This window comes from Triticum aestivum, chromosome 5B (assembly GCF_018294505.1).
Source record: "Triticum aestivum cultivar Chinese Spring chromosome 5B, IWGSC CS RefSeq v2.1, whole genome shotgun sequence".
Taxonomy (NCBI): domain Eukaryota; kingdom Viridiplantae; phylum Streptophyta; class Magnoliopsida; order Poales; family Poaceae; genus Triticum; species Triticum aestivum.
The window spans coordinates 292320167-292345540 of record NC_057807.1 but is presented as its reverse complement, the minus strand read 5'-3'; the positions used below and the strand labels follow the sequence as shown (position 1 = coordinate 292345540).

At 45.6% G+C, this 25374-nt stretch overlaps 2 protein-coding genes across 2 annotated transcripts; both read left to right on the top strand.

The window, feature by feature from the left end:
- The first annotated feature begins 3774 nt into the window (after positions 1-3774).
- On the top strand, positions 3775-7765 carry LOC123111461 (peptidyl-prolyl cis-trans isomerase FKBP43). Its single transcript, XM_044532265.1, has 10 exons — positions 3775-3978; positions 4079-4152; positions 4628-4863; positions 4951-5129; positions 6116-6458; positions 6547-6745; positions 6986-7070; positions 7155-7196; positions 7283-7331; positions 7434-7765. The coding sequence occupies exons 1-10, from the start codon at positions 3966-3968 to the stop codon at positions 7513-7515; spliced, it is 1302 nt and encodes a 433-aa protein (XP_044388200.1). The 5' UTR covers positions 3775-3965; the 3' UTR covers positions 7516-7765.
- A 14851-nt stretch (positions 7766-22616) lies between these two features.
- Positions 22617-23313, top strand: LOC123116007 (uncharacterized). The gene is made up of 2 exons (XM_044537030.1): positions 22617-22848; positions 22950-23313. The coding sequence occupies exons 1-2, from the start codon at positions 22649-22651 to the stop codon at positions 23077-23079; spliced, it is 330 nt and encodes a 109-aa protein (XP_044392965.1). The 5' UTR covers positions 22617-22648; the 3' UTR covers positions 23080-23313.
- Positions 23314-25374: the final 2061 nt, after the last annotated feature.

Below are 25374 nucleotides of genomic sequence, written 5' to 3'. Positions count from 1 at the left end.
CATATTCGGATTCGTCTCGTCGTTCTGAGCAATTTTCATGTAGAAAACTTTTTCATCCGAGTTACGGATTAATTTAAATGATTTTTCAAAGATTTGAACAATATTCTGAAATTATTAATAATTCTAAAATGGGGTTATTGCATCAGCATGACGTCATCATGATGTCAGTAGTCAACAGGGTGTTGACTGGGTCAAACTGACATGCGGGGTTGTTCTGTCATAGACCTAACTAAACTAATAGTTTTAATTAACTAAATTAGGTAGTTAGGCTAATTTAAACAGAGTTAATTAAGTTAATTTACTGATTTTCTAATTAATTAATTGATTAAATTTATTTATTATTAATATCGTTCTAATCAGGGGGTGGGCCCCTGTGGTCAGTGGCACAAGGGGGCTAGCCGGGGCGGGTTAACGGGGCTGCGGGAGCGGGGCTAATCGGGGCGGAGCCCCGATGGTGCTGGCGCGAGCACGGGGCACCAAAATGCGCGACCAGGGGAGGGGGGGCAGCGAGCGGCGCATGTGGGGAGGCCACGCAACCGGCCAACACAGGCGGAGGCGGGGCACGGCGGAAGCGGCGGTGGTGATAGCGCCCGCAGCAACAGGCGTGGCGCGCGCTAGGCAGCGGCGGGAGCCAGAGGCGCGGGGTCGAGCGGGGAGCCGCAACACAGCGACGGAGCGAGTGGGACGGTTCGAGGCGCGTGCGCGCTCGCCATGAGCGCGGGCGCTGGGCAGGGATGGCGTGGCGACCGTGGACCGGGCGAGGGAGCGAGAGAGAGGGGGGCTGCTCATCCCCATTGCAGGGGTACGCCGGCGAGGCTCGGAGAAGCTTCGGCGACTTTGGGGCGAGGACGAGGCGAGGACGGCAACGATGGTCGCAGCAGCACGACGTCGGACGGTGAGGCAGAGGAGGAGGCGGTGATGGGCGACGGTGTCGAGGCGTCGGGTGGCGGCGACGTCGGGGCGCGGCTCGATCCCCCCGATCCAATCGGGAGGCAGAGGAGGGGAGGCGATGGACATCAGGGGGGTCTTCGGGCGGCGGCGATGTGGCGACGGGGCGATGCGGGGGGGGGGGTGCTGCCTCGATCCAGATCAGGGGGAGGAGAGACCGAGGGAGGGGATCGTGGGCGAGTGGGGGAGTGGGGTATCGACTAGGGTTTCGTTGCCCTTGGAGGGTTATAGCCTGGGGCTGGGCCGGTTGGGATGGGATGGGCCGAGGCCCATGGGGAGCCGGGGGCTTCTTTTCTGTTTTTTTGCCTTTTCTTTTACTCATTTTAAATATGAAAATGGAACCGACTTTGAAACAACGTGAACTTAACAACAGTAAAAATCGATGACATGGCACCATTAGCGTGATTACTGTTGCATAATTATCCGGGCGTTACAACGCTTAGGCGTACCATAGCTTTATAGAAGGCAGAAATACAAGTACAAGAGAACTAAAACTCGCTGCAAACAACGAGCATAGCATGAACACTATATCCGGGTAAGACCAAACACACCCTTCTACCACACAAAACTACAAGCAACAGGGCCTGTCCTAATAGAGAACAACACCGCGTCTCAACCAAAGCCAGGCACCTCCGAAGACCACCAACTCCCTCTGGACGTCGCTCGTCGATGCACCAATCACCCTTGATGCCTAAGAGGAGGTGGCGGGTGAATGGCAGAACTTGATCAGAACCGAGGAAGACACCTTCTTGGAGGCACCGTCGATGGGTGTACATAGCACCGCCGGAGCTCAAAATAGGACCACGGCGAACACCGGAGGAGAGCTAGAAGGAACCAGGCCATGTCTCCAAACACAATGCTCCTAACAGAGGAGCGACATCGAGGATGCCGTCATGATTCGGTGTTGGATCGGCATTATGACATGATAATTAAGAGCGTGTTTGGTTCCCCTCATGGATTTTGACCCCCTTGCACGAATGGCCAAGTGAAGCCTGGTTGGGGTGATACAACCTTCGGGCCATGCTATGCGTGTTATTTGGTTTCCCAAAAAGTCCCTAAGTTGCAGGAGAGCAGAAGCACAAGCACGACGTTGGTTGCAAGTCTGTGTTCCCCACGACGTTGGTTGCAAGTCCGCGTTCCCCAGATGCAACATGTTGTTGTTTGGTTACATGCAAGACGTGTAGTGTGGTAACCCCTTTTTCGAGTGGTGAGGATACCAACATATGCAAGACGTGGGGTGTGGTAACCCCTTCTTCGAGTGGCGAGGTTACCAACACAGAGTCATATGCATAAAAGCAACAATACGAAACAAAGATTAAACCACATTTCTAAGCAAGCATACACATTACTAAAGTGGCAACAACAACGTGAAAACCACATTCATACTAGTTCACCTCTCACACTAATGAACCAAGATTATACAACCTTTGCCCATAGACCATGGGAAGGACTCGTTCGTGCTCGCCATACTTGATGATCACCTCTTCTTCTTTTTTGCGAGGTGATGATCACCTCTTTGAAGGAACAATCGAAGACGATGGCCCTAAAAGCATCCTGGCTCAGGACCTTGAAGGTCAAGAAGTAGCCGATCTGCAACTGGTGAGCAATGGCGAAGCATGGCCATCCTTGATCCATGGTAACCCTCCCGTTGACACTAGTTGCATTCGGTGTTTGTCTCTAGAATGATATACCGTAGGATGGTGCCTAGGTGCTAAGAATTGCATTTGATGTTTGTCTCTAGAACGATATACCGTAGGATGGTGCCTAGGTGCTAAGAAAAGGCATCAGGGATGAGAAGTAAATCCAACACAGGTGCCAAGAGCACCTTGCAGATGTGGGCTCGAGATACCTCGTCGAAGTGGCCAACCTTCGTCAGCCTCCCACCCCTAACTTTTGGAGTCATTGTCTTCTATTGCATCGTTCAAGTGGCCAACATTGTCGATGACCAACTTGCCCGCACAACATTGCAATGAAGAACATAGGCTCGACGCAATAACACATTTCTAGCATATTACACATGGACCGACGTGCGTGTCAATGGTGATGTGCGCTGAGTTGTGTAGGATCATATATAAAATTGTGCATGTGAACGGTGATGTGTAGGATCATAGCAACGTGCATGTCGATGGTGATGATCTTCACCGTATGTTGTCATGTAGAAGGGGAGAGTTGGTACAAGGATCATAACTATAATGTGTGCAACAAACCCTTGCACGAACGACCACTCTAATACATAGACTGTACAATAATGAAGATCATTAATTTAACACAGTACCACAAAATAGAAATGACCTTCCCCAAATCTAAACCTAAATTGACATCCAAAACAAGCCCTATTGAACCCCAAATCTAACCCAAATCAGGTGGGGAAGGGCTTTATCGCCATTAGGCTTTAGATTTGTATCACTTCACCTCTTCCTTCCCCACCATGACATCATCGAGTCCATCATCCCTAAGGTCCAAGTGCTTCAATATCTCCTCCAAATTGCCATCCTTCTGCCGCCTCCGAACCAGGATTTTCGCTTGAGGTTCTACAAGACCACACTGCCCACACCACCGCCTAGAGGAAGGATGATAGATATAACATGGAACTCGTGCTGGAGATCAAGGTGCCGACGGAGTACTAAAATCCTAACATAGAGGGCACATTCTTTTTTGGAAAATACAAAATTTTTATGGACTAAAAAAATGCAGTTTTTCTATTTCCGAATCATTTTTTTTTTGAGACAATCTATTACCGAATCATTTTGTGTAGCGTTGGTGTGCGGGTGAAGTGGGCCGGCCCACAGGAGCTGAAAACGCCCCGAACCATAGCCCCGGAATCACTGGACCGCCGGGCGGTAACCCAAAGCGTGTCCCTCCCTCCTCCCCTTTTTAAGCCCCCAGAGGAGGCACCGCCGCCGCTCGCCACCATCCCCGACCGCGCCCCGTCCCTGCGCCGCTCCGCAGACGGCGGCCGTGCTCTCCGTCGTCGTGTTGCCGGGTCGCCTCCCTCCTGAATCTATCAATCCCTCCCCATGGCGTTCTGGGGTAAGCCACGCCTTCCCCATACCAATACCTTTTCTGGGGCTGTTTGCGCATTGTTCTTGTTAATAATCACGAGACATCTGCTATGATATGATTTTTGCAGGCGTGGAGGTGAAGCCCGGGAAGCCGTACACCCACAGCTACAACCTTTCCCATGGCCGTCTCCGCATTTGCCAGGTTGCCCGCACACCTCTCTATTTACTTTATGAAGGTCATGTTTTGTTCGACAGTATCAGGGTCATGTTTTGTTTGACAGTATCAAGATCACAGGGTTATTGAAATAAGGTTGTGGTTCGAATTAGATGAGTACGGAGTACCTCGTAATTTTTTTTTCATTCTAATCCAATTTTGGATGCATGACGTTCCTTTCTGAAATATGAATGTTGGTTCCTAAAGCTATCTTCGCATATGATCTGATACTCCATTAGAATGCATTTGTGCAAGTTTGGAAATTTGTCTGGATACCACTATGGTACGCTGCCATGCCATGTGTGTATCCGGTCTTAGTGGGTGAAGAAGGGGGGGGGGGGAGCATAAAGTCGATTGAGCCTATCTTAATTTGAGCATTGCTTAGACCTACTGTATTGTTTGCTCCGCTGTCCTTCCAACAGGTATTTGCGGGCATGATATTAATTTTTATGATGGTTTTCAGGCCACATTGGGAAGCTGCGATGCTGCTACAAGGACAGTGGTGCAATGCATTGTGGGCAACAAGAAACCCATCATACTTTGTAGTTTGAATCCTAAATTGGCTGAGATGTGCCATCTCGAGATTGAGTTGGAGGAGGTCGATGAGGTTCTGTTTTCAGTACTTGGCCAGAGTTCTGTGCATCTCTCAGGATATTACCTCCGGCCAGGCAGAAGGGGCAATGCAGGGGAGGAAGACTCGTATCCTTTTTGAAAGTTTCATCGTGCCACTTGTTTCACTTTTCTGTAGTGTTTCAGACTTGAGTTTTCTCCTGACCTTGTAACTAGAGAATCTTATGGAGAGGATGTTGGAGAGTCTGATACAGACCAAGACTATGAAGGGAGTGAGGACAGTTACGAATCTGACTTCATTGATGATGGTGACAATGAAGTACCCGAGGACAATGATGTTTCTGATTCTATGGATGATGGTGATGTATGCTCAACCCCCGATCACTGCAAGCAAGGTATGTAATTGAATTATCGGGCAATGAATTACTTGGCATATCTTTCATACACATATGCTTGTTTTCCTTGTTCTTCTAGGATAGTAGGATACCCTTTAAATGATACTTAATGATGTTTCTGAAGTCTGGACTTTGATCATACCACATTTGTTGTTCATGACTAAGAACTAGAACGAATGGGACTTATGAGTAATTTATTTTCTACTTTTGATTTGGTTCCCAATTATTTATTTGTTTTGCACGACACATTGCCACCATTACACTATAGTGGAGATGACATAAGGTCCGCATGATTGTTTGATCCCTTCTCTCTTTCTTTTGCAGGAATTAGTAATTTTGTATGTGCATTGCACGTTAATATTAGGCAGTATATTAATTGTGTTGTATATTAGTATTAGTCAAGATATAAATTGCATGTTAATATTAGGTAGGATATAATTACTTGGTTAATGTTGATGTTGATATTAGGCATGCCATTTAATTAGTGGAGGGTGCTAGACGTGTTTAACGCTAAACACCGGAGTGATGTAGATTGTTGGCTAGATGCGAAGTAATTCTGTACGTGCAATGCACGTTAATATTAGGCAATGTATTAACTGTGTTGTATATTAATATTAGTCAAGATATAAATTGCATGTTAAAATTAGGTAGGATATAATTTACTTGGTTAACGTTGACGTTGATATCAGGCATGCCATTAATTAGTGGAGGGTGCTAAACGTGTTTAACGCTAAATTGAACCAGTGAGATTTGTTGGATACACGCAACTCGCTCTTTTTATAGAGGTATAGATTCAATTAGCATGCCTATTTAACTATTTTGTAACAAGTCTCCCTACAGCTAGATTATTGCTATTTTTATTCTGTACACATCGCCTGTATTTATGTTCACACATTGCCATTGGATGCTGCTACTGCTGTCTAATTCGGATCTCCTTAAATTTCCATCCCAGTGATTGCTAACACATTCTAATATTTGTTACATAGATTCTGAAAAGCATGCTCGTAAGGTTAAAAGACAGCGGCGCTTAAAGAAGAAGCAACAAGTTGACAGCTCCGCTGACAAGATTGCTGATTCTCCATCAAAGCCTGCTGCCAGGTGCAAACGTGGCTCAATATTTGATAGTGCCAGTGAAGATGAGGACTTTTTGGCCCAGAGTGAAGAAGAAAACTTGCCTACGCCTGTTTCCTTGGCTAAGAAAACTAATGGTAAAGTTTCAGAGGAAATCAAACCTGGAAATGTTACGTCAAATGACGAAGCCAAAAAACGGAGTAACAGTGATAAGAAAAGAAAAAGTGATGCCATCAATGAGGATCCTGCATCTCCAATGTATATCTCTGCTTCCTGTTTAGTTGCATATATGTTTCGATTGTGTTTGGTGAACACTAATCTGTACCTTGTTGTGTGACCTGAGCAGGGATGTAACAGAGGTCAATGGATTATCGGTTCCAAAACAGGAAGCTGAGATAAAAAAGAAATCCAAGAAAAAGAAGAAAACTCTAGAGGCAGAAGATGGAAAGCATTCGAACAACATAAGAACATTGGAAGATGGGCTGGTCATAGAAGATCTGTCAGCAGGAAACCAAGATGCCAAAGTGGCTTCAGAGGGCAACAAGGTATCCGCTAGCTTTGTTTTCTGAGCTCTCCATATAGTATGCTTGTAGTTCATGAAAGCAATCGCACATTTCATATCGGTGTGCTTGGCTAGGGCTCTGGCCATGATTAGAGATAAGAACTGAAAAGAAGAAACAACGATGAATGCTGACTTAGTATGCATTCAGTACTTAAAAATTTACATGCCTGAAACACACTGGCCCGAAAGAAGAGATGTAAACATGTCCACTTTACTTGTGCAGGTTTATATCAATTATGTTGGCAAGCTGCAGGATGGAAAAACTGTTCATTCTAATGGCGAGGAAAAGCCCTACAAGTTTAAGCTTGGTAAATTTTGACAAACGCCTTCGGCTTATCTTACCATACCATGCTTGGGTTTGTCATTCAGAATGCATGCTGTGCTTACTGCAGGTTCTGAGAAAGTGATGCGTGGATGGAACCTTGGTATTACTGGTAAAACTACCTTGGAGCTCGCTGTTTTGTATATGCTTTGAGTCATTTCTTCGACCATGGTTTACAATTTATGCTATTCACCGCAGGTATGCGCGTTGGAGAGAAGAGGAGGCTAACCATTCCCCCATCCATGTGGTAAGGCATTGTGGATTTGTTTACTTTCCATCTTCCTATTATATGTATATATACTCTATAAATGACACCTTGCTCGGCTTTTGGACCACATTTATTCTTCAGCGACAATGGTGGTAAATCGGCTGTAGAATTGCCCAAAGATTCAACAATCATCTATGAAGTGGAGTTGGTGAAAGTCCGGTGAAATGTGCTGAGCTTCTCGTTCCTGTTTTATGCCAAAGACCGGACCATGGATTTTTGTCGAGCTACAGATGGAGATTGTGTGGTTTGTTCCGCATAGGCTATGTGTTTTGTTCTGTAGACCTGTTGTGTGGGCGACGAGTATTATAGATTTGATAGGCATTCGAGTTAGCAAAAAGAGACGCTTTATATATCCTGTGTACTGAACTAGACGAGACGGTGGTATGTGAGTTTAAGGTCTGTGGTCGAGATCAGCACCCTGGTCAGTTTGTGGGACGTTTTTCCGGGCAATTCTGTCGAATGTGGAACTTCCTTCTCCCAGGGAGCGTGGGCAGTGCGTTTCCTTCCCTCGCTCGTGAGGTCCTCCTGTAAACCTACCCGACGCCACCACCTTCATCCCCACCATGGATCGGTTCCCCCTCCTCCAGCCGTCTTCTTCTTCATTGGAGATAGAGATGGCATCGTCTACAATAAGTAATCTTCGGCCCTTCGTTCGACGATGAAATCTCCTTCCCAACGTCAATGATGGCGTTGGAAGATTAATTTTATTTAGGTATGGTCCTTCAGGTCTTACTTCTCTAGATTGATTTTGGATTTTTTGTTCTCGCCACGAGGAGGATTGTCCTTGCAATATTTGTACCGGCTGCTATGTCCTCGACAATAGTGATTCATACTCTCGGCTCCCAGCGACATCGACCCGGCTGTTTGGTTTTTTGTCCCTAAAGTACCGATGTTGGTGTACTCTTTAATGACTGTGTGCGTGCATGGTGGGGGGGGGGGGGGGGGGGGGGGCTACCCCCTGGGCGCGCCCTCCTGCCTCGTGGCCTCCTCGTGGAGTTTCAAACTTCAACTCCAAGTCTTTTGGATTGCTTTCGGTCCAAGAAAGATCATCGCGAATGTTTCATTCCGTTTGGACTCTGTTTGGTATTCCTTTTCTGCAAAATTCTAAAATAGGCAAAAAATAAAACACAGAAACAGGCGCTGGGCCTCCGGTTAATAGGTTAGTCCCCAAAATAATATAAAAGAGTATATTAGAGCCCATTAAACATCCAAAACAGATAATATAACAACATGGAACAATCAAAAAATATAGATACGTTGGAGACGTATCAAGCAACACCAACGGGCCTCTGCCCTCAAGACCATCCCAATCACTTGGGCGTTTGTTGTGTGGGGTTTGGACATGGTGGGACCGTTTAAGACAGCACGCGGCGGCATTGACCCATTTGCTGGTTGCCGTAGACAAGTTCATGAAGTGGATCGAAGCCAAACCGATCAAGAAGCAAAACGGCCTGACAGCCGTCACGTTCATCGCGGACATCACCGTTCGATACGGCGTCCCGCACAGCATCATCACCGACAACGGCACAAACTTCGCCAAAGGCGCCTTGGCCTGTTGTACACGAATCAGGACATCCGACTGGACCTCGCGTCCGTTGCCCACCCACAGTCAAACGGTCAGGTGGAGCGAGCAAACGACCTCATCCTGTCCGGCATCAAGCCCCAGTTGGTTGAGCCACTGGAGCGCTCGGCTGGCTGCTGGATCGAGGAGCTGTCGGCCGTCCTTTGGAGTCTTCGGACCACGCCCAACAGATCAACTGGCTTCACGCCCTTCTTCCTCGTGTACGGGGCCAAGGCTATCATCCCAATGGATATCGAGTTCGACTCGCCTCACGTCACCATGTACACGGAGGCGGAAGAAAAGGAGGCACGAGAAGACAGCGTCGACCTGCTCGAAGAGGTCCGGCTGCTAGCACTCAGCCGGTACGCCATCTACCAGCAGAGCTTGCGCCGCTACCACAACAAGAAGATCAAGCCGTGTGTTTCCGCGAAGGCGACCTTGTGCTCCAATTGATCCAACGATTAGCCGGCCAGCACAAGCTCGTAGCTCCTTGGGAAGGCCCCTTCATCATCAGCAAGGCCCTAGGCAATGACTCCTACTACCTCATCGATGCACAAAAGCCCAGGGAACGCAAGCGAAGCACAACTTGCGAAGAGACAGAGCAACCGTGGCATGCAAACCTCCTTCGTCCATTCTACAGTTGATGTAGTGTATGTACCACGCTACCTTTTGTATTAAGCAAAGACCTCAGGTGCCCTGAGAAGCACTCAGGGGCTACCTTTTCATCTATAAGATAAGCTTCTCCTATGACTTGAGTTTTTCATTCTCTTGCCCCGTCCGGGTCCGGTCAGCCGGCCCGGGGGCTCGCCGCCTTGGCCTAAGTCAGCACTACACGAAGCCAGACTAGTAGTGTGCCAACGCCAAAGCCCTCTCTTGACCCAGTCACAGCTCGCAGCGTGACTGTCCGGCTGGCAAGAGCTAAAGGCCGAAAACGCTGTCCACATGAAAAACGAGTAAGGAAAGGTGTTGACCCTGGCCAAGCCGGCCTTTCGCCTCCCTCATCCGGCTGCTTAGCAGCCGGCAGGCCGGCTTCTCGCTCGATCAGCTATGCTCTAAGCGGCTGGAGTAACATACCCGTTCTAAACGGCCAAGTCCCTGACCCGGCCATAGACCGCAGTGCGGCTGTTCAGCAGGCAGAGCCGCGACCAAAGGAACACAAAACCCGAAAAAACCAAAAAGAGCAAAGGCAAAATGAAGTTAGAACTCGGCAACGCATGGAAACATGTGGGGATTTAAACTTATTTACATTGCAAAAGGGCCCAAGGCCAGCATTCATCAGAGTTTAAAATACACCCCCAGTGGGTGGAACTGGGCATAACTAACAATGTTTTGGAGCACAACACAGAAAAACTTAAAAAAGATAAAGGCCGCTTAGGCCAAAGGCTCCTCGGGCTGCCTAGTCAGGTCGGTGGTGGGCGTAGCTCCGGCTGGTGGGGCCTCCGGCTGCTGGGTCTCGGCCTGGTCGTTGGCGGTGGCCGACGTGGTCTCCGGTTGCTCACCAGTCGGGGCTGGATCGGGCCGAGTCTGGCTGGTCGCTTGCTACCTCTTGAGCTTGCGTTCATTTTTCCCTTGAAGAGAAAAGGGTGATGCAGCAAAGTAGCATACGTATTTCCCTCGGTTTTGAGAACCAAGGTATCAATCCAGTAGGAGACAACACACAAGTCACCTAGTACCTGCACAAACAATTAAGAACCTTGCAACCAACGCGATAAAGGGGTTGTCAATCCCTTCACGGTCACTCGCAAAAGTGAGATCTAATAAAGATAGTAAAGTAAATATTTTTGGTATTTTTGTTGTATAGATTGGAAAGTAAAGATTGCAAAATAATAAACGAGATGCGATATAAATACAAGAGATGTAATATAATAAGAAAGAGAACCGGGGGCCATAGGTTTCACTAGTGGATTCTCTCAAGATAGCACGTACTATGGTGGGTGAACAAATTACTACCAAGCAATTGATAGAAAAGCGCATAGTTATGATGATATCTAAGGCAATGATCATGAACATAGGCATCACGTCCGTGTCAAGTAGACCGAAACGATTCTGCATCTACTACTATTACTCCACACATCGACCGCTATCCAACATGCATCTAGAGTATTAAGTTCATAAGAACGGAGTAACGCATTAAGCAAGATGACATGATGTAGAGGGATAAACTCAAGCAATATGATATAAACCCCATCTTTTTATCCTCGATGGCAACAATACAATACGTGCCTTGCTGCCCCTACTGTCACTGGGAAAGGACACCACAAGATTGAACCCAAAGCTAAGCACTTCTCCCATTGCAAGAAAGATCAATCTAGTAGGCCAAACTAAACCGATAATTCGAAGAGACTTGCAAAGATATCAAATCATGCATATAAGAATTCAGAGAAGAACCAAATAATATTCATAGATAATCTTGTTCATAAATCCACAATTCATCGGATCTCGGCAAACACACCGCAAAAGAGTATTACATCGAATAGATCTCCAAGAACATCGAGGAGAACTTTGTATTGAGAATCAAAGAGAGAGAAGAAGCCATCTAGCTAATAACTATGGACCCGAAGGTCTGTGGTAAACTACTCACGCTTCATCGGAGAGGCAATGGTGTTGATGTAGAAGCCCTCCGTGATCGCCCCTCTGGCAGATAGCCGAAAAAGGCCCCAAGATGGGATCTCACGGGTACAAAAGGTTGCGGCGGTGGAAAAGTGGTTTCGTGGCCCCCCTGATGTTTCTAGGGTATAAGAGTATATATAGGCGAAGCAAGTATGTCGGTGGAGCTATGAGGGGCCCACGATGGTGGGGGCATGCCTACCCCCCTGGGCGCGCACTCCTGCCTCGTGGCCTCCTCGTGGAGTTCCAGACTTCAACCCCAAGTCTTCTGGATTTCTTTTGGTCCAAGAAAGATCCTCATGAAGGTTTCATTCTGTTTGGACTCCGTTTGGTATTCCTTTTCTGCAAAACTCTAAGATAGGCAAAAAACAGAAACTGGCACTGGGCCTCCGGTTAATAGGTTAGTCCCAAAAATAATATAAAAGAGCATATTAAAGCTCATTAAACATCCAAAACAGATAATATAATAGCATAGAACAATAAAAAATTATAGATAAGTTGGAGACGTATCAAGCATCCCCAATCTTAATTCCCGCTCGTCCTCGAGTAGGTAAATGATAAAAACAGAACTTTTTATGTGGAATGCTACCTAGCATATTTATCAATGTAATTTTATTTATTGTGGCATGAATGTTCAGATCCGAAAGATTCAAGACAAAAGATTAATATTGACATAAAAACAATAATACTTCAAGCATACTAACGAAGCAATAATGTCTTCTCAAAATAACATGGCCAAAGAAAGTTATCCCTACAAAATCATATAGTTTGGCTATGCTCTATCTTCATCACACAAAGTATTTAATCATGCACAACCCCGGTTTCAACCAAGCAATTGTTTCATACTTTAGTATTTTCAAACTTTTTCAATCTTCACGCAATACATGAGCATGAGCCATGGACATAGCACTATAGGTGGAATAGAATGGTGGTTGTGGAGAAGACAAAAAGGAGAAGATAGTCTCGCGTCAACTAGGCGTGTCAACGGGCTATGGAGATGCTCATCAATAGATATCAATGTGAGTGAGTAGGGATTGCCATGCAACGGATGCACTAGAGCTATAAGTTTATGAAAGCTCAACAAATGAAACTAAGTGGGTGTGCATCCAACTTTCTTGCTCACAAAGACCTAGGGCACTTTTGAGGAAGCCCATCATTGGAATATACAAGCCAAGTTCTATAATGAAAAATTCCCACTAGTATATGAAAGTGACAACATAGGAGACTCTCTATCATGAAGATCATGGTGCTACTTTGAAGCACAAGTGTGGTAAAAGGATAGTAGCATTACCCCTTCTCTCTTTCTCTCTCATTTTTTTATTTGGGCCTTTTTATGGCATCTTTTTTTCTCTCCTTTTTTTTATTTAGTCTGGAGTCTCATCCCGACTTGTGGGGGAATCATAGTCTCCATCATCCTTTCCTCACTGGGACAATGTTCTAGTAATGAAGATCATCATACTTTTATTTACTTACAACTCAAGAATTACAACTCAATACTTAGAACAATATATGACTCTATGTGAATGCCTCCGGTGTTGTATTGGGATGTGCAATGAATCAAGAGTGACATGTATGAAAAATTATGAATGGTGGCTTTGCCACAAATACGATGTCAACTACATGATCATGCAAGGCAATATGACAATGATGGAGCATGTCAAAATAAACGGAACGGAGGAAAGTTGCATGGCAATATATCTCGGAATGGCTATGGAAATGCCATAATAGGTAGGTATGGTGGCTGTTTTGAGGAAGGTATATGGTGGGTTTATGGTACCGGCGAAAGTTGCGCGGTACTAGAGAGGCTAGCAATGGTGGAAGGGTGAGAGTGTGTATAATCCATGGACAAAGAACTCACATACTTATTGCAAAAATTTACAAGTAATCAAAACAAAGTACTACACGCATGCTCCTAGCTAGGGGAAGGGTTGTTGGAGTTAACCATCCGCGTGATCCCGACCTTCACACATAAGGAAGACAACCAATAAATAAATCATGCTCCAACTTCATCACATAACAGTTCACCATACGTGCATGCTACGAGAATCACAACTTTAACACAAGTATCTCTCAAATTCACAATTACTCAACTAGCATGTCTCTAATATCACCATCTTCATATCTCCAAACAATCATAAAGAATCAAACTTCTCATAGTATTCAATGCACTTTATATGAAAGTTTTTATTATACCCATCTTGGATGCCCATCATATCAGGACTAATTTTATAACCAAAGCAAATTACCATGTTGTTCTAAAATACACTCAAAATAATATAAGTGAAGCATGAGAGATCAATAATTTCTATTAAATAAAACCACCACCGTGCTCTAAAAAGATATAAGTGAAGCACTAGAGCAATATTGTCTAGCTCAAAATATATAAGTGAAGCACATAGAGTATTCTAATAAATTCTGATTCATGTGCGTCTCTCCCAAAATGTGTGTACAGCAAGGATGATTGTGGTAAACTAAAAAGCAAAGACTCAAATCATACAAGACGCTCCAAGCAAAACACATATCATGGGGTGAATAAAAATATAACCTCAAGTAAAGTTACCGATAGACGAAGACGAAAGAGGGGATGCCTTCCGGGGCATCCCCAAGCTTAGGCTTTTCGTTGTCCTTGAATTTTACCTTGGGGTGCCTTGGGCATCCCCAAGCTTAGGCTCTTGCCACTCCTTATTCCAAAATCCATCAAATCTTTACCCAAAAACTTGAAAACTTCACAACACAAAACTTCAATAGAAAATCGCATGAGCTCGGTTAGTATAAGAAAATAAACAAGCACTTTAAGGTACTATAATGAACTCATTCTTGTTTTATATTGGTGTTAAACCTAATGTATTCCAACTTCTCTATGGTTCATACCCCTCGATACTACTCATAGATTCATCAAAATAAGCAAACAACACACGAAAAACAGAATCTGTATATAGTAGTGGTGCACCACATGTCTGTTGCGCCATTAGTGTCCGTATCATCTATAGCCCTTTTCCTAGTAGTGTTTTTTATTTAGCTTTTTCTCTTTTCTGCTTTATTTAATTTCTTTTATTTATTTTTGAGTTGTTTTTTGCTGTATTTAGAGTTTCTTTGTGAATATTTTTGCTTTAGGTACAAAAAATTACAAACTTTCTGTTAGTGCCAGTAGTTTTCAAATTTGAATTATTTGAAATTTGTGTGAATCACTAGTTTCTGAATAACTTAACTTTAAAAATAGATTTTTCAGTGATTCTTTTTTCTTATGTTTAATATTAGTGTGTTTTATCATTATATTCAATTTGTTAATACCTAGGTTATTTAAAAAATGAAATGCCTTTGTAACAGATGGGTTTTCGTCCGAAACCCTGATACTTCGAAAGAGATCGTCCATTTTGTACACGAAGTGCATCCAGGTTTTGTCGTAACCCTCTCAACCTTTTTGCACATGCTATGTGGGTGAAATGATGATACCATGCCGACTTTCAACCTTTTCAGAGTTCATCTGTACTGCTTTTAAATTTTAGGGTCATTTAGCTCAAAAAATCACTATATGCAAGAAAAATAGCAAATGATGTCAGAAAGGGTTGAAAATTGATGACGTGGCTTTGAATGGTGCATATAGAACACACAAAAAGTCTGGAGTTGAAATAAGTTTAAAAAAATGAAATGCCTTTGTAACAGATGAGTTTTCGTCCGAAACCCTGATACTTCGAAAGAGATTGTCCATTTTGTACACGAAGTGGATCCAGTTTTTGCCGTAACCCTATCTACTTTTTTGCACATGCTATGTGGGTGAAATGATGATACTGTGCCAACTTTCAACCTCTTCAGAGTTCATTCGTAATGTTTTTCAATTTCAGGGTCATTTAGCTCAAAAAATTTAGTAAATGCATGAAACATAGCAAACGATGTCAGAAAGGTACACGTTTGTCAGAAGCACAAAGGTACACGTTTCAAGTGACAAAACACATAAGCACCCTAACTATTACAAAGATATACAAGTCCGGAAACTCACTAGAGAAGAAAGTGATGATAGTGAAGCCGATCACATCCCAGAGTGGGATCTTTGGGTGTGAAACCTTTTCTTCGCGTGTGTCCCTTTGCGCCATAACCATGGACAATCTTCATCATTTAACTGGATGCTTGGGTCAATATTCACTCTGAATGGAGCAATTTCATCAAACTTTTCATAATCTTCTGATATGTCTATCTTGTCATCCACTCCCACGACGTTTCTTTTCCCTGAAAGAACTATGTGGCGCTTTGGCTCATCGTATGATGTATTCGCTTCCTTGTCTTTTCTTTTTCTCGGCTTGGTAGACATGTCCTTCACATAGAAAACATGTGCCACATCATTGGCTAGGACAAATGGTTCGTCTGTGTACGCAAGATTGTTGAGATCCACTGTTGTCATTCCGTACTACAGGCCTTCCGTTACCCCGCCTCGTGTTATATTGACCCATTTGCACCAAAACAAAGGGACCTTCAAACCACGTCCATAGTCAAGTTCCCATATGTCCTTTATGTAACCATAATATGTGTCCTTTCCCTTCTTGGTTGCTGCATCAAAACGGACACCACTGTTTTGGTTGGTGCTCTTCTTATCTTGGGCGATCATGTAAAATGTATTCCCATTTATCTCATACCCTTTGAAAGTCATTATATTCAAAGATGGTAACTGGGACAACAAGTACAGGTCATCTTCAATATCGGCATCATGCATGGCACGTGTCTGCAACCAACCGGCGAAAGTCCTCGTTTGTTCATGTGTAATCTAGTCGTCAGACTGCTCCGGGTGTTTGGAGCATAGAAAATTCTTGTGTTCCTCCATATACGGAGCCACCAAGGCGGAATTTTGTAGAACTGTGTAGTGTGCTTGAGTGAGAGAATGCCCGTCCATACATACTATTTGATCCCCTCCTAGTATGTCTTTTCCATCCAGTCTGCCCTTATGCCGCGATTCAGGAACACCAATCAGCTTAAGGTCAGGAATAAAGTCAATACAAAACTCAATGACCTCCTCATTTTCATGGCCCTTGGAGATGCTTCCTTCTAGCCTAGCACGGTTATGAACATATTTCTTTAAGACTCCCATGAACCTCTCAAAGGGGAACATATTGTGTAGAAATACATGACCCAAAATGTTAATCTTTTCGCATAGGTGAACTAGGACGTGCGTCATGATGTTGAAGAAGGATGGTGGGAACACCAACTCGAAACTGACAAGACATTGCACCAAATCATTCTCTAACTTTGGTATGATTTCTGGATCGATTACCTTCTGAGATATTGCATTGAGGAATGCACATAGCTTCACAATGGCCAATCGAACATTTTCCAATAGAAGCCCCCTCAATGCAACCGGAAGCAGTTGCGTCATAGTCACGTGGCAGTCATGAGACTTTAGGTTCTGGAACTTTTTCTCTGCCATATTTATTATTCCCTTTATATTCGATGAGAAGCCCGACGGTACCTTCATACTGAGCAGACATTCAAAGAAGATTTCCTTCCCTTCTTTGGTAAGAGCGTAGCTGGCATGACCCTGATGTATGTCGTCTTTTCCGTGCATACGTTGCTGGTCCTCCCGTGCCCATGGTGTATCTTTTGTCTTCCCATACACACCCAAGAAGCCAAGCAGGGTCACGCAAAGATTCTTCGTCACGTGCATCATGTCGATTATAGAGCGGACCTCTAGGTCTTTCCAATAGGACAGGTCCCAAAATATAGATTTATTCTTCCACATGGGTGTGCGTCCGTTAGCGTCATTCGGAATAGGTTGTCTACTAGGACCCTTTCCAAAGATTACCTATAAATCCTGACCATATCATGTACATCAGCACCAGTACGGTGGCGAGGCTTCTTCCGGTGATCTGCCTCACCTTTGAAACGCCTGCCTTTCTTTCTTACGGGATGCCTACTCGGAAGAAATCGACGATGTCCCAGATACACATTCTTCTTACAATTATTCAAATATATACTATCGGTATCATCCAAACAGTGCGTGCATGCGCGGTATCCCTTGTTTGTCTGTCCTGAAAGGTTACTGAGAGCAGGCCAATCATTGATGGTCACGAACAGCAATGCCTTTAGGTCAAATTCTTCCTCTATGTACTCATCCCACGCACATACACTTGTTCCATTCCAGAGCTATAAGAGTTCTTCAACTATGTGCTTAGGGCCTTGTATGAGCACTGGCATGATAATGAACGTCCGCTTCATACACAACCAAGGAGGAAGGTTGTACATACATAGAGTCACATGTCAGGTGCTATGGTTGCTGCTCTGCTCCCCAAAAGGATTAATGCCATCTGCGCTTAGACCAAACCATATGTTCCTTGCATCACCTGCAAAGTCCTCCCTGTACTTTCTCTCGATTTTTCTCCACTGCAACCCGTCAGCGAGTACTCTCAACTTCCCGTCTTTCTTACGGTCTTCTTTGTGCCATCGCATCATCTTGGCATGCTCTTTGTTTTGGAACAAACGTTTCAACTGTGGTATTATAGGAGCATACCACATCACCTTGGCAGGAATCTTCTTCCTGGGGCGCTCGCCCTCAACATCAGGCTGATCTTATAGCGCAATGCACCACATACCAGGCACGCGTTCAAATCCTCGTACTCACCGCGGTAGAGGATGCAGTCATTAGGGCATGCATGTATCTTCTGCACCTCTAACACTAGAGGGCAGACAACCTTCTTTGCTTCGTATGTACTCTCGGGCAATTCGTTGTCCTTTGGAAGCATCTTCTTTAACATTACCAGCAACTTTCCAAATCCCTTGTCAGATACACCATTCTCTGCCTTCCGTTGCAGCAATTCCAGTGTGGTGCACAACTTTTTCTTGTCAGCTTCGCAATTCGGGTACAACAATTACTTGTGATCCTCTAACATGCGCCGCAACTTTTTCTTCTCCTTTTCACTTGCGCGGTTTCTCTTTGCATCGGCAATGGCCCGACTTATATCATCAGCGGGCTTATCTGATGCCTCTTCTTCAGCTTCTTCCCACATTGCCGGCTCAGCTTCTTCCCCCATTGTTGTACCATCGTATTCAGGGAACCCATGGCCAGGATAGCTGTCGTCGTCCTCTTCTTCTTCATTGTCTTCCATCATAACCCCTCTTTCTCCGTGCTTGGTCCAAACATTATATTGGGGCATGAAACCGGACTCAAACAGGTGGACGTGGATGGTTTTTAACTTAGAGTAATTCTGACCATTCTTACAACCAGCACATGGACAAGGCATAAAACCATCCGCCCGCTTGTTTGCCTCAGCCACAAGCAGAAAAGTATGCACGCCATCAATGAACTGGGGATAGCATCGGTCATCGTACAACCATTGCCGACTCATCTTCATTACACAACACCGAAAAGACCAAGTTAATACAAGTTCATACATAAATTAAAGTTCGTACATAAATTTCATACAACACTTATTATCATAAAACAAACATACAAATAACTCTCTAGCTAAAGCATTTAAATGCAACAACAAATGCGATCAAGATCGCAACTAAGGTAACAATTGATCCAACAGCATAATGATACCAAGCCTCACTATCAATGGCATATTTTCTAATCTTTCTAATCTTCAAGCACATTTTCACCATCTTTATCTTGTGATCATCGATGACATCGGCAACATGCAACTCCAATTCCATCTTCTCCCCCTCAATTATTTTCAATTTTTCTTTCAAATACTCGTTTTCTCTTTCAGCTAAATTTAACATCTCGACAATAGGGTCGGTTGGAATTTCCGGTTCACATACCTCTTATATAAAAATATCTATGTCAACTTGATGGGCATAATTTATCATAAACATGAAATGCAACAAATAGCTATAAAAGAGAATATACCACATCCGAATCATAACCTGGATGAGGGCCGACGGGGACGCATATCAAAACCATGGCACTATGTATAACAAATGACGTACGGGTAAGATAATTATACGAGTAACTATATATCTAAATCACACAAACATGATTTTCTCTATATAAAAACTATAAGAACAAGAGGCTTACCACAAGGTGGTGCCGACGACGGGACGGTGCGGGCGATCGACGGTGGTTACGACGGAGACGGGAAGGCACTAAGTAAACCACACCCACATATGCAAACTAAGAGTTATTTTGACCTCAAATTGCATATAAATCAAATACTACCACATATAATTCCTCCCAAAATAAAACCCACAAATCAATATACTTATAGAGCATTGCAAGAGCTAATCTAGCAATGAGAGATGAAAGGACAAAGTTGCAAACCTTTGTGGTCACTTGGATGGATGGGGTGCCTTCAAATCTTCACAAATTTTGGCAAAAATGGAGTGTGAGCTCGAGAGGAAGAGGAAGAAAACAGAGGAAAGGGGAAAGGGGAAGAACAGAGCGCTCAGGCTCAACGAAGGGGTTTATATAGGATGACCTTTAGTACCAGTTGGTTATACGAATCGGGACTAAAGGTGCATCTCTAGTCCCGGTTCATATAGCCAACCGGTATTAAAGGTTCTGGTGGGGCCCCAGCCTGACACAAGCCTGCCACCACCTCATTACTACCGGTTCGTGGCACGAACCAATACTAAAGGTTCGCCACGAACCGGTACTAATGTTCGCCGCCCGCCTAGCCGTTGGAACCGACAATAATGGTCACATTAGTGCCGGTTCAGCTACAAACCGGGACTAATGTGCTTCACATTAGGCCCTTTTTCTACCAGTGTCCTCAGGGATGACAACACACTTAGCTTCATAAGGGCATATCTAACGTAGACTTTCAAACCACCCGCATACGTCTGGACCGCGTGGTCCGGACGTGTCGTGATATCCAATACGGGCCTGTATCAGTCCGCTCGGCGATCCAGACGCACTTTTTCCCACAAACCGAAGACAAAGTGGGGGGTTTGCGGGCGTTCGGACTGCTGACACGTTCGCTTCTGATTGCCCTGGCCCACCCAAACCCCCTCCTCCCTCACCTACACGCTTCCCGGCCGGTGCCACCTGCCCACATTCATGCCGCTGGGAGCGGCCGCTTCGCATTGACGCCGACCCAGAGCGGACGCGACCTCTCACTGGCGTCGGCATTGAAGCAGCGCGCCGGTCGAGAAAGCGCTACCCGCTGCTCAGCCTCCCTCACCACTTGAGGCTATCAGTACCACGGGAGAGGCTGCAGGCTTACGCGCAGAGGAGCAAGTGGCCGCTCCAAGCCAGCTCGTGGAGGAGCATGGCGGCACGGGCAAAGATGCTGCCGTGGACGAGATAACGTCGTACCGCTCCTCCCGCACCATCCGCCGTCGCGCCCTGCCGATGGAGAAAGAAGTCGGCGTTGTGGAGATCAACGAGGCGGTCAGCACATCCGTGGCCGCCACCGATAGCGAGGAAAAGTAGATCATCGGAGGTTGCCGCCGCTTGGGTCCCACAAAGGCCCCCGCCGGCACGTTGCCGGCATGCATAACCGGTGTCTTGCCCTCTTCGCAGGCCACCATCATCACCCGCCCCAAAAGCCAATCCTGATCCATGCTTCACGTAAGCAGAGTCCACTATGATGAGTGGCGATGCCGGACATAGGGAAGGTAGGAGGGAAGCGGAGGCTATTCTTCCCCTCTAGCTGAAGCATATCCCTCCAAGGCATCCGACAGTCCGACGAGCGGGTTGCCGGACATGGGGAAGACATGTCTACGGAGGGCTGCAGAGGGGGCAGGGCTTCATTTTCCGGGGCTCATGGTCGGCCGGGGATGGGGAACGGGCGCCGACGGTCATGTTAGTCTAGGTTTAGAGTCCAGTCTAGTAGAAAAATGTCTAAATGTAAAGAATTTGCTCTGGTTTAGATGAAAAGCATCCAGTTTTATGTAGAAAATGTCCAGCTTGTCTAAGTTTGAATCAAATTTGTTCATTTTCGTTGAATTTTATTTGAAATGTAACCGGACATGTGCGGATAGCTTTGGATGGACGGCTTCCGCATCCATGTCCACGGACTGGTCCCCCCTATCCGCGGATGGATGCGGGAGCAAATTTGCGGGTTGGCGTTGAAAATACCCTAAGATTGAATAATACTAATAGTAGCGAGGATTTTGGTTTCATGATATAGAAGGTATAGCTCCCCTGAGAATGTGCACTATGAATAGATTGTGTTTGAATGCATGGTGCACATGGCAGTAAAGTGTGAGGAGCTCCCCAAATATCCTGCATTGCGTGCGTATATATCATGAAGAATATGACACTGGTAGCTCTTAGTGAAGCCTTTGGCTTTCGGTTGATCTTCAGTCTCATGTTGCAATAGAACTTCCCACGGACGGTTGAAGCACTCGTCAGTGTAGAATATGTCCAGCCTTGCATATAGTAGCGGATCAAGTTGAACTCAGTCAAGAAATGACCTGATTACTTCTTGGACCAAGCAAAGAACTTGGCATGTTGCTGCTTCATTTCAACCAGTATCTTCCTCATAGTTTGGGTTGTGGGGCCTCAGCATTAGGTCTGACAGAGGCATTCCCGGTTGTTTCAATGTAGTGCTCCCTCCGTCCTATAATGTAATACGTTTTTCGACACTACATTAGTGTTAAAAAACATCTTACATTATGAAACGGAGTAGTACTAGTGAGAACGGGCGCTATCCAGACGATCTCTGAACTGACCAACAAGTGGCGTAGGATATGCTTCAGGAGCATGGACACCTCGTGGGGGAGCAGAGGTGCTTGGACCAGCTTCCGTGGGAATTGATTTGCCTCGTTCGTTTGCATTTGCAGCAGGGGAAGATGGTGCACTAGCAGGTGCTTCAACATCCGACAGATAACTTTCATGAACAGTAGTTGCATGGAATTCTCTATGACAGGGGCGGAGGCTTGATGTCGTTTACACCTCGATGCAATAAATAGTCTGCTATTTGTCCGTCGCAAATTTTTTTACAGTAGTCTACTATTTCTGGGTCACAAAAAACATACTTCCTATGGCTATGGAACATGCAAGAAATCCACACGTGAATGAATTGCCAGTTGCACGTCTAAACACAGGTATATGCAAACATAGGCACGGAATGGCCAGCCATAGATGGAAATGGATTCAGGAGGCGCACGCGTATATATATGTGGAGGGATCTGGGGGAGTCGGCCTGCTTAGCACTTGGCAGGGAGGGGAGGAGGAGCGAAAGAATCAAGGGGGACGATGCCGGGGACGACGAGGACATGGCTGGTGGTGGCGACGGTGCTCGTGGCCGCCACGGTGGCGACGGCGAACGTGGAGACGGGTGAGTTGGGGGAGTACTATATGAAGCGCTCGCAGGAGACCCGGTTTCGGCGTGGCGGCCCCCTCCATGACATCATCAGCGCCGCTCGTCGCTACCACCAGCACCTCTTCAGTTCCAGGTACGTACCCGCGTGACGTCCGTGTAGTTAGACAAGACGCGTGGATATATGGCAGCTAGGTTCCATTTTAATGGATGGATCGGTCGGGCGCATGCATGCAGGTACGGCTCAGGCCGGCGGTACCTTCTAGAGGAGGGAGAAGCAGCAGCCGCGGAAGCCCCCGCCGACTCTACCGGTGATGCTACTCCTATCCACAATACGCTCAGAGATCACGAAATGATGGGCGCATAACTTATACTGATTGATTTCTTATTATTTGTGTACGCACATGTATGTGTGTATCTGTTACTGCACAAGTTGTTGGCCTTTTTTTTCCTTTTGTTGTTATAGCTGCTTCTCTGCGGAACCAATATGGTCCACGCATCAAACCTCTGCAAAACATGTGTATAAATGTAAGCACTGATTAATTTGTAACCTTTTTTTAACACAGTTTGTAACTGCTTTCTGGCGGGAGATTAATTTGTAACTAAGTAGTAATGTAATTATATTTTGTATGGAAATCCGTTGGTGCTCCAAACAAAAATATTTTCAAAGTGTGAGGAAATTTCAAAAAAAAAATTGACGCATACATCTCAACATTATAGATGTACATGTCAAGGTTCGGAGAAAATCGACGTTTTCTGTGCCTTGTGCGAAAAAAAGACAAAAGAATGACTTGTGAAAAGCATTTTTTAACACCGGATTTTATCTTTTTCACACGTGACACATAAGTTGACGGTTTTCCGTGAAATGACTTTGTGAGCATGTATAATATCGAGATGTACGCGCCAAATTTTTGTCTGAATTTTTTTGACATTTCAAAATATGTTTAAAACACATTTTAAAAACCAGGAGCGCGCGCTCCCATGTGCCAAAATGCCATTCTCTATTTTGTATCCTTATAAAAGGTTATACACACACACATGCCCCACCTCTACTGATGTATGTACACGCGACGCCATGCCAAAGTTATATAGGACCATACAAGATGTGATCTGCTTATGGGCATGTTATACCATTACGTTAACACTTAGCAGCGGCACACTACATGTTTTATGTGTACTATACTACACCTTCATAAAATGCATGTATGCTACATGTTCGCCACTAAATGTATTTTTCTTTTGGTTCTTATTGGGCAGCAAATAAGCCCCTACATGATTTGCACCCCATTTTGTTTGTCTATGAGATTATTGTTTCTAAAGTTGTCATTTTTCTGGACAAAGTGAATATATTTATATCAACAAGATGTTAGTTGCACCTACACCAACACAATCTCAAGAGTTATTCAAGATATCAAGGATGCCCACAACCAAATTAATATACAAAAGAAATGACCAACGAAACCACTGCAGCAAACAAGAGCAATAACCATCAATTATGGCAACCCAGGCAACAAAGATAGGTGTTCCAACAACGACGCATCTAGCATGGTAACGACTCATAAGCACCGCATTGCTGGACCCAACCACTCAGGTCAGATCATGGGTTTTCACCCCGGAGAGAAGTCAACTCTGTTAAACATCCTGTACGTAGCCCTTAGCGTGATAGCCTAGAGGGGATTACTTGCACGCATTGTATAGGGAGGTGCACCCCTGTCCTATAAGCACGTATGGCGTCCCCTCACGATGAAGTAAGACGCTTTTACCTAACGGACATGGTAATCAGAGCCTCCTCTTCCAAACCCTAGCTTTCTTCGATCTCCATAGTGCCAAGCCATGTCTTCCTCCAGTGCCTTCCAATCCAACCTCAGCGGCCAGGTCACGGAAAAGCTCTCTCGGACGAACTATGTCATGTGGCGAACGCAAGTTACGCCGCAGCTGAGGGGAGTTGGGCTCTTCGGTTACATTGACGGACCATGCCGGAGCCCACCCGCCTCCTCGTCACCAAGGACAAGGACGGGAAGGAAACGTTCGAGCCCAACCCTCTCCATCCCATCTGGGTGCGGGAGGACCAGCAGGTGCTCGGCTACCTCCTTAACAACCTCTCCAAAGATGTGCTCATCACGGTGACCGCGGTCACCACCGTGCATGCCCTCTGGGTGGCGCTCGCAGGCATGCTGTTCTCCTCTCAATCTTTGAGTCGTGTAAACAACATTCGCACGACCTTGATCAATGCACATAAGGGCAACCAATCGGTTGCTGCATACTTTGCTTCCATGCGTGGTCTTGCTGATGAACTCGCTGCGGTCGGCAAGCCCATCCAGGATGATGAGCTCATCTCCTACCTGTTGCATGGGCTGGTCATGGACTACCAGCCACTCGTCTCCGCCCTCGACGCCCACGTCACGCCGGTCTCCCTCGACGAGCTGTACGCCATGCTGAGCAACTTCGATCAGCGTGTCACCCAGTTTCACAGCACCGGAGGCGGCTTCAAGTCCTCTGCCAACGCGGCCACTCGCGGGCGCAGTGGGTACTCATCTCGTCATCGTGGTCCTCCTCAACACAAGGGCAAGCAAGGCGGTGGCAGCTCCAGCAACTCTGGTTCCCGCGGCGGACGCCCTAACTTTACCAACAACAAGGGTCGCCATGACGGGGGCGGTAGCGG